The following is a 9,475-nucleotide window of genomic DNA, read 5'->3' on the forward strand; positions in this document are numbered from 1 at the left end:
TGTTAGTTTCACAGTGAGGTGATTATGAGACACTGCTGATCACAGCTAAAATGTTCCATAAAGAGATTTAGATTTTCAAAGTGAATAAACATCACACGACCACAAATCCCCACTGCATTACAGTTTGCAAGTCTTGTACTTACTCCACCAATGAGGAATGGTATCAAGTACAGGAATTCATTTGTATATGTATCACAATGCGTCATGCCAGCTGGCACCAAACACAGGCAGGACTGGTCCCAAGAAAAAAAAGGAAAAAAAAACAAACTCTGCCCTCCTCCGCAGCTCAATTGACACCTGGAACAACGGGACCAGCTGACCTACATTTGAATCACATGAGGGAGTTTGAATGGAATTGAAGTGGTCGGTTAAACTCGATTTTCCTGACACCTTATTTGCAGACTTCCTTGTCACTCAAGGTTATTTGGAACACGACATTGTGTAACTGCGACTGTCACATTCCCGTTTCAGTGCACTTTGTAATGTAACTGACGCGTAAGCTGCCTCGAACCTGTTTGAGCTCCGGTGATGACATAAAATTACCAATAAACACAAAACAACAACAACAACAACAACAACGCTGAATGCTCCATTGCATGTGCCGTCATGTACAAGCAATCTGTTGAGGGTCACATGGGATCTGACCTTATTTACCACACTGATTTTACTCATTGTTGTGTTGACACTCCTCTAGCAAGAGGTGGGGAAATATGTGCCTCTATAATGAGTACAGAAGAAGATGTTGCATAACACTTTAAAGACATTTATTTATTTATTTTTTTTTTTAGGATTAAACGCCACTAATTAATCTATTAATAGATGGTACAGACATGCATGGGGGTTGATTCAATCCCAGTGAGTCATGTTAGAGTTAAGTACAAGACAGACCAAAAACATACAGTGTACCTTTCATGCTCTGTGTGAGTGTGGAAGAAGCCTCCACAGTTTGAAAAGGGTAATTGCCGCCAGGATGTGGCGCAGAACTCAAAGCTGACATCTTGATCCACTGCTGCGCGGCCTAAATCTCTTAACATCCCGGCTCTTTGATAGTCTGTTTGATTTAGCTCCTGGGTTGATTAAAATAATCAATACATCACAGCTCGCTGTGACATGGAGGTGAGGTGTTTTACATGAGAATTGATGCCAGAATCACTTTTTTTAATTAGCATTTTGTCGCTCAGCGCTAAAAATAATAGTTGGAAGATGTTCATAGAAATGAGGCTGGTTCAGGTGTCAAACACGATCTCGACTTAAAGGATAAGTTCACAGGATAATGGACAAATCTAACAATTTGTAATTTTCCCCCTGCATTAAAGGAACAATTCACCCCAAAATGGGAACTCAGTCATTATCTACTCACCCCTCCTTTAGATAGAAAGTCAGGTGAGGTTTCATAGTCCAAAAAACTATGTTGTTCCTCCTAAACAACTGAAGTAGATGGTGTAGTAAAACTATACAAAAAAAAAGAAAAAAAAAAAAGGCCCAAAACATCCATCCATCCATACAGCTCGTCCACACTGATTTGAAATAATGCACATGCTTGACGCGTTTTTTTTGTTTGTTTGTTTGTTTGTTTGTTTTCTAAGGTTTTGAAAACGAATCTCCATCCACCTCATTTGTGTTGGAGAACGCTGAAATTACTTCGACTTTACTTAACCTCCCTCCACTTTCCATCACCATGATTGTGTTTACAGTAGATAAGGAGCAGGCTACAGCAGTGACGCAATACATGCAACAGGATTATATAATCGGAATACAAGAAAAAGGTAAGTAAGGTACCTGCAAAACTGTACTCTGGTAACATTACAGGAAAAAAAAAAAGATTTTATTGAGATTAATTTAAAAGTAATTGTGTTGATATTTCTTTTTTTTTTTCCCCCTGGTATTCATTTGTTTATGTTTGATGTTGAGGTAATCCAAATGCAACGGGGAGTGAACACTGAAGGAAAGGAATTCACACTCAGATTTTTTACAATATTAATGAGGGAACACTATTGATGATAGAAGTAATGATTATTTATTTCAATAATTGAATAAACAAGCTGCTCTCAGAGGAAACTGAGGTCCAGGAGGTTGGTTTATTCAGTTCATTCAGTCGTGAAAACAGAGACTTTGTTCATTTAGGCATTTCTTCCCCAAATACACATAGATTACGTTATAATAGACTGAGGGTGCATTTTTAAAGAAATATCTTCTCCTTGTTTTGCAATCAGAGTTGATTTTCCGATCTAGTTTTCTTATTTTTTTGGTTAATTGTCTTAGAGGAGAGAGAAGAGATCAGAGCGGAGGGGAGGAGCAGGGAGGACGACAGACAGACAGACAGACAGACAGGAGGACGGGAGCGCGAGGGGAGCTGCCAGCAGAACAGCAGTCCAATCCACGCGCAGCCGGGACTCCTTCTGGCACCATGCGCGCGCTGTTCGTACAGAGAGGCGCGTGATGAGTCGGTCCGGTGTGTCTCCTCGAGACGTTAGCGGAACACAACCACCACCACCACCATCATCATTATCATCATCCTCACCATCATCATCATCATCATCATCATCGCCAACAGGTGTTGAGGACACGCGGAGCCACATTTGGAGATATGAGTCGGAGATTTAAGAACTTCCCCGCGCGCCGCTGAGGAACTTTACCGCCTTCTTCTGTTCTGTCATCCCGGCACGGAAATGTGGACGCGTCGAAGCAGCTGAGTGGACTTTTTTTTTTTGTTTGTTTGCTTGTTTTTTTTTTTTTTAAAAAAAAGGTTTTATTCTCAGAGAGGTCTCGACGATGCCACAGATGTGATATAATCAACCACTGCAGACAGTATCTGCGCTCCACTGCCACAGAAGAACGGATAAAAAAAAATAATAATAATGAAATTTGCGCATTCCAGATCCAAAGTGTTTCCCGGTGAGTGCCTCCATAAGAAGTAGACCTGTTAATTGACTTATTAGCACGTGTGTATGTTGGTGTGCAGGTTTGATATTCTAACCACAGAGGTGTGTAAATGTGGTTAAAATCCACCACATTACACAACCAGAGGCTGAATGTTTACTCTGCACCCAGGCATCATTAGCCGGATTAATTCTAAATCTTTGCCTAAGGTTTTCCTGCCACCTCTTAATTTTTTGTAATTATTTTTATTTACTTTTCTATGTTTTTATGTTTAGTTTTTGAACTGAAATGACACATTTTTTTCCTCTGCAGAACTGTGTGGTAAACATCTGTTGAAGTAGGAGCCAAATAAATTAAACATTGTGTTTTAAAACGTCACTCCAGACAAGCTGCAGTAGCCTCGAACATGCATGTGTGAGTCTTGACTATATAACCCAATGATATACTGGTGTCACAACATAACCGCAGGCTGTTTTTAGCCGCCCTTGCGACTGTAGATGCCACGTCTTGTCCACACCTCCTGCTGCGCTCAGACCACTGTGAACGTGCAGGGCTTATTTAAGACTGTGTGTGTGTGTGTGTGTGTGTGTGTGTGTGTGTGTGTGTGTGTGTGTGTGTGTGGCCTTAAGCTTTGAAGCCATTGCCAAAGCTTAAAGAGAAAAAAAAAAAGAAAGAAAGGAAAAAAAAATGTCAGGAAGACACGGCTCCATGGGGCGGATGACCTCCAGCACAGCGAGGGGTTCATTGTGTGATCAGTTCAGTCCACCAGAGGGTGCGCAGTCCTAAAGTGATGATCCTCCTGCAGGACAGACTGGAGTAATTTTTAGAGCCCACAGCTATTCTTATCATGCACCGGTGAATGAGAGGCAGCAGCAGCAGCAGCAGCAGTCCTTGAAATGAGGGGAGTTGTGTGCACACACACACACACACACACTCAAAGCCATTCCTCGTTGGTGGAGTCAAACTGAGTTGAGCTTGTTTCACCGTTGTTCTCTTCTCCTATGAAATCATGCAATTAATATTGATATGTGCGGCGGCGTCAGCGAATAATTCCATGTAGCGGTTTTGGAGAAGACATCGCAGAACAATATTAGGTTTTTCCTAACCGAATCAGAAAAATGCTGGCGATGACCCATGAGTGTGCCTGCCGGTTTATGAGATTTGCTAAAGTGAAATGGATTTCTCTCTATAATCACATTATACGTTTGTAAGCATTGTGGGGACGCCGTTCGCTCGGCTCAATTTGGGAAGACAAAGGCAAGCTGCCTGTGCACTTAGAAAATGACTTATCTTGGCAAGAGTCGCTGTCGGGATGAGTTTGATTCATCATGCGAGCACTGACAGCAACCTTGCGCCATCTCCTGCTGTACCGAAGGACTTGAATATTTGTTTGTCTGCTCGAGAATAACACTGTTCTTTGTTTCTTTCAGTGCACGACATGACATGTTGATTCCGGTGTCGCTCACCCTGCTGCTCCTAACTCTCTGAGGCTGTCAACGTGCTCGCAATAAATCTCGAGATTACAGTTCCCTGCTGGAATACTCTCAGCGAGCAGCTCAATTTTGTGGATGAGCTCCTTTTGAAATCTATTTCAAAAGATCACGGGAAAGTCTATCAAATCAATTTTGAAGGATTCTCTCAAGATAAGCCCCTGTGTTTGTGCGAATAAACCTGTAATTTCAGCATTTTGGAAGGCTAATGAGGCTGCAACCGGAACAATTTAATGCCAAGAAACTGGTGAAACTATGATTGCTTTGACCTGACAAGACTTGTGGGAGGTTGCTGCTGAATATGCAGGACATATCCGGGCCTGATATGCCCAGGAAAACCCCTATCTTTGATTGCTTCGCCCTCATATGGGGCTTGCTCTTTGGATTATTCATGACAAATACACCGGTGATGGCTTGTCCGACGAGTTGTCACTGTATAGAGAAGAGTGGCATGACCGTGGTCCAATGTATGTCTCGCAACTTGGAGAAGATCCCATCGGATCTTCCGAGAGATACTGTCGTCCTACTTTTGGCGTCCAACCACATCACCCACGTCCCCAACCACGCCTTCAAAGAGCTGCACTACCTTCAGGAGCTGGACTTGTCGAACAACGACATTGAAACCGTGGACGTAGGTGCGTTTCAAGGTGTTTCCGACAGCCTCCTCGTCCTGGATCTATCAAACAATCGCATCCAAAGTGTCCCCAAAGAGGCGTTCGCCCGGCTCCGGGCGAAAATCAGCCTCTCAAACAACCCGTGGCACTGTGAGTGTACGCTGCAGGAGGTCCTGAGGGAGCTGCGCCTCGACCCCGAGACGGTGAACGAAGTGATCTGCCACACGGCGGTGCAGGAGGAGTACGCAGGCAAGCCGGTAATCCAGGTGCTGGACTCAGGGATCAACTTCTGCAACTTTCACCACAAGACCACCGATGTAGCCATGTTCGTCACCATGTTCGGTTGGTTCACCATGGTGATCGCGTACGTCATCTACTATGTGAGACACAATCAGGAGGACGCTAGGAGGCACCTGGAGTACCTCAAGTCACTGCCCAGCAGCTCTCAGATCAGCAAGGACTTCGACACCATCAGCACTGTTCTCTAGCAGGGCTCAGACAGAGCGGTGTGTGTGCGTGTGTGTCTGTAAATACGTGAGTAAAAGTGTGGTTATGTACAGAATGACTTAAAAGCTGTTGCAACACATAATCACCAGTGTTTGTTGAGCACATTATCTGAGGTCTTTCAGTGATTAAAGTAGGGTCATTTTCATTTTTTTCAGCCTCACAAATGAGATCTTTTGTAAAACTCTATTAAAATTGACTTAGAACATGACAGGGCAACAGTAATAGCACAAAACAAACAAAAAATACTCACACTCAACGGACGGAGAGATGAAAGATCTAGACCGGAGAGATAAATGTTCCCACTCTGCTGTCGATCCACAGTGTGATTGAATTTGGACGGAGACGAATGAGGAGGACGACTGCCGCTCACACTTACTTCGTATTGACTGATTCATGTTCATGTCACACTGTCAAGGTAAAAGGGCATTTTAAAGAGACTTTGGATAACGTATGAAGTAGGCAAAGGCGTTAACATTCAGTTTGCATAACACATCAGTAACGGCCCTGCCTCCAGCAAACCTTACACGACTACTGACCCAGGAAATACGATTACTCTGCGCAGCCACCGCATCCTGCCACCACCAAAATGTAGTCCAACGAGGAATAGTTGCTGTACACTTTTTGCAGTCACGTGTTTTTGTTCAATCTAAAAAGTTGATGTAAACTTTTTTTTAAGAATGTTAAAGCATAAGTTCACCCAAAAATTAAAATTCAGTCTTCGTTCTACTCAGTGCTCACTCTTTCAACAGCTGAAGTAGATGCTGACTTCAGGTTAATTTATGCTTCTGCGTTGAATCTTTGGCATACCTGCAGCATAACCTATGCCCTACACCACAGCCTGACATGCAACCCCCCCCCCAGAAATATGACTGCACGTCACTGTGACGCAGACTGCAACAACTGATTGGTCCACTTGGTAAAAATCTAATTTTCTGGCTTCTCGCCTGGTGATTACTGGAGGCGCTAAAATCAGGGATGATACTTGTAATTTTCCCCAGTAATGACACCGCCCTCTTTGGCTGTTGCAGTTCCTTATAACAGTTCAACTCTTCTTCGGTTTAACTCCTCCTCCAGAGCCAGTTTTTGCTGCCATGGTGTCTCTGGGCTATAGAAAGCAGACAGGCTGGATGTGCGAAGTCCTGGTGGCAAACCGAGTCGTTCAAGCTTTGTGTGTATGGAGGGCAGCCTTCACCTCAGACCCTCGGCCTGTCAAATCTGCATAGCCTGGATACAACTGTTACTCACAGCCTCCAGCAACACGGACACACTAGCACACATAAATAAATCCTTACTGTGACAAAGGCACTTGCATAGGTTACGGCATAGGCTCTTTGTAGAGCCTAGGTGCAACCATAAATCAGCTTTTAATGTTGAAACCCCCCCATAAAACCTGAGATGGCTCCATACAGTTTGTCCTGCCTAATCACAGTCTCTGGAAATTGGAAATTGACTTTAAAAAGAGCTTGTGTGCACCCCTTTCACACCAAAACTGTCACTATGGCTGCTAACCTTGAAGTGTCTGTCTGAACTGGGTGCACAAGCTTGACTGTGTGTCAAGGGTAAAAACAACACCTTTTCAAATCAAGTTGCAATGTCAGGACTTCAGGAGACTTGGATGATGAGCTGGAAGGAGTCGTTTTTTGTTCTTTTAAGTTGTTAAGTTTTAAAACAAGTCCCAATCTACTTCAGTTGTTTAGACAAACGCTACAGCACTGTTTTGCTGTGAAGCACCAGAAATGTCACCCTGTTTTCCATCTGCATGGGGATGAGAACATAATGACTGAATTTGTATATATTGGGTGAGCTTTTCCTCTAAGGTGTCTACTTTGTCACCTGGTGATATTCCAGCATTGAAGGCTCTTGGCTGAGATCTGCATACTGTAATGTGCGATGACATAGAGGTAGAGGTGGACATGACAAAGAAAACTTTATATTTTCACAATTTGGCATCCTACAAATGGTAATTTGTTTTACTATATGAACTCGGTTAATGTCAGCAAGGTATTTAGATTTTTGGACATACAGTGTCATTGCCATATAAATGTGCCATCGTTAATACTTTTAGCAAACAATTACCTGTTTACACAACAATGATCATGCAGCAAAATGATCATTTATATCGTGTGTTCACCTGATGTTTGTAAGTTGCTTGATCTCCCCCCCACCAGTGTGTCTGGTTTGTGGTTAAGGTAGTGCACAGAGGGTTTATGGGAGCTTATCAGTCTGGACAACAGCTCCCTGCTGCTGCTGCCGCTGCTGCTGCCGGTAAAGGTGTTGGATCAGAACAGTGAGACTAAACCACACAGTTAATCTGGAATTATGTGCCTCTAAAAATACACTGAAAAAACAAGAAAAGGTGTTATTGTAACATCAATCAGTGGGGCTTGCTGGAGAGCCCTGTAGCACACCTCCCGAATCTCAGCACCTTATAAATGGACCTGCTTGTCAGGCAAATTGGCCCGAAAAGCAGAACTCCAGCCTCAATGTGGGGGCCATAAAAAACAACTTAGCGAGCTTGAAAAGAGACTAAAGAGCTCATAGTTGAGTGACAACTCGCTGTGACCCCTCTCACATTATACAGTCTTTTGATCCATTATTAAAGCCCTGTGTGATAACCATACACAACAGCATTCCCCTTAGAAGAAAGTGAAACAAAATAGTCTGCAGTCTGTTTTGAATCTCATGGTGGTTTGAGAAACACATACAAATTATATAGGCACAGGTGAAAGAAAATATATCACAAAGAACTTTTTGGGGTCCAAATTTACTCTATGTATGAATGTATTTATGTTTAATGTCAGTATTCAGCATAGTTCATGTTATCGTGAGCTGCAACAGCCAACCACAGATAGCTGAATTAACATGCCATACTTGATCTGATTGTAGCATACTGCTGTTTGTTTGGACGCACACTGGATATGTTTTTTTTTTTTTTTGCTCATGGGTTAATTTCCTGGGCAGAAGGTGATTGTGTCCAAGTGCCTACTCTCGGGGACTTCTACACCATAGCACTGTGCACTAATCTGGACAACTGAGTGTCGAGTCCTCTCCCTGTCCACCTCCGCCATCGCAGGACTCAGTGTCAAGTTGTAACGAATGCCTCCCCTGTCTCTGTGACCCGAGTCATAAACATGTTGAAGCCCAATTTCCCCGGATGGGTGGATTTTTCCAGAATAGGACAAGAACGAGTGCCAGGAGACAATGACAGAAAAGTTTTTGAAAAGTTAATGTTCCACGCTTTTCTGTGATTGACAACGTCCTGTACCTGTCCTCATGTGGTGATCCCCACTCATCTCTTTGTTCAAGCAGGTTAAAATAAACACAAATGATAATTTGCAAGTAATACTTGACCGACTCTAGTTAGAGACTTTGTTTTGTCTTTTTTATACGACTGTAGGTCTGTTTGTTTGTTTGTTACAGAAGTGTCTATCTGTGAAGTTTTGAGCTGTCATCTTCGTGCTGGCCATTGTGTACTTTACAACCTAAAGGACTGCACATGCCATCTGTGCTGTTCTTTTGTAGAATGTGTCTTTAGCTGAACCCATATCAAAGTGTTTGGATGTCTTGTAATCGGTCAATGTCTTTTTCGTCACCTATAGAAGAACTGGTCTGTGAGCTGTGTATTTCTGTGATGGAAATCGAAAGGGCTCCGATAAATTTGTTTGTAATAATTATAACAATTTTCTATCTGTTTTGGTCATTAACTGTCTGTTTCGTTCTCTGGATTTCAATGGACACCTTACCAGCATTTGAAAATAAAAGATCTTTTCCAAGACAGTTCAGTCTCCGCCAAATTCTTGCATTTTGGCTCCACGTCAAACGAATGATGGATATTTTGCGAAGAATGTATGTATTAGTTGGATCCTTATTCTTTCAAGTTTTTCTCAGTTAATTTTCTCAGACACATGGTTACAATATCTTAGCTGCAGACCAAAAATAAGCAAATTCATGTCTGCTTTGATAACAGGTTTTCACTCCTACTCT

General features: G+C 42.8%; 1 protein-coding gene across 1 annotated transcript; it reads left to right on the plus strand.

Moving 5' to 3' along the window:
• Positions 1-2,190: 2,190 nt before the first annotated feature.
• Positions 2,191-9,247, plus strand: lrrc3 (leucine rich repeat containing 3). The gene is made up of 2 exons (XM_037108644.1): positions 2,191-2,895; positions 4,311-9,247. Exon 2 carries the CDS (start codon positions 4,672-4,674, stop codon positions 5,470-5,472), a length of 801 nt encoding a protein of 266 aa, XP_036964539.1. The 5' UTR covers positions 2,191-2,895; positions 4,311-4,671; the 3' UTR covers positions 5,473-9,247.
• The last annotated feature ends 228 nt before the right edge of the window (positions 9,248-9,475 follow it).

This window comes from Acanthopagrus latus, chromosome 9, assembly GCF_904848185.1.
Source record: "Acanthopagrus latus isolate v.2019 chromosome 9, fAcaLat1.1, whole genome shotgun sequence".
NCBI lineage: Eukaryota > Metazoa > Chordata > Actinopteri > Spariformes > Sparidae > Acanthopagrus > Acanthopagrus latus.

Excerpts from the sequence above, each read along its gene's own strand:
- lrrc3 (XM_037108644.1), top strand. The coding sequence starts at position 4,672 with ATGCAGGACATATCCGGGCCTGATATGCCCAGGAAAACCCCTATCTTT.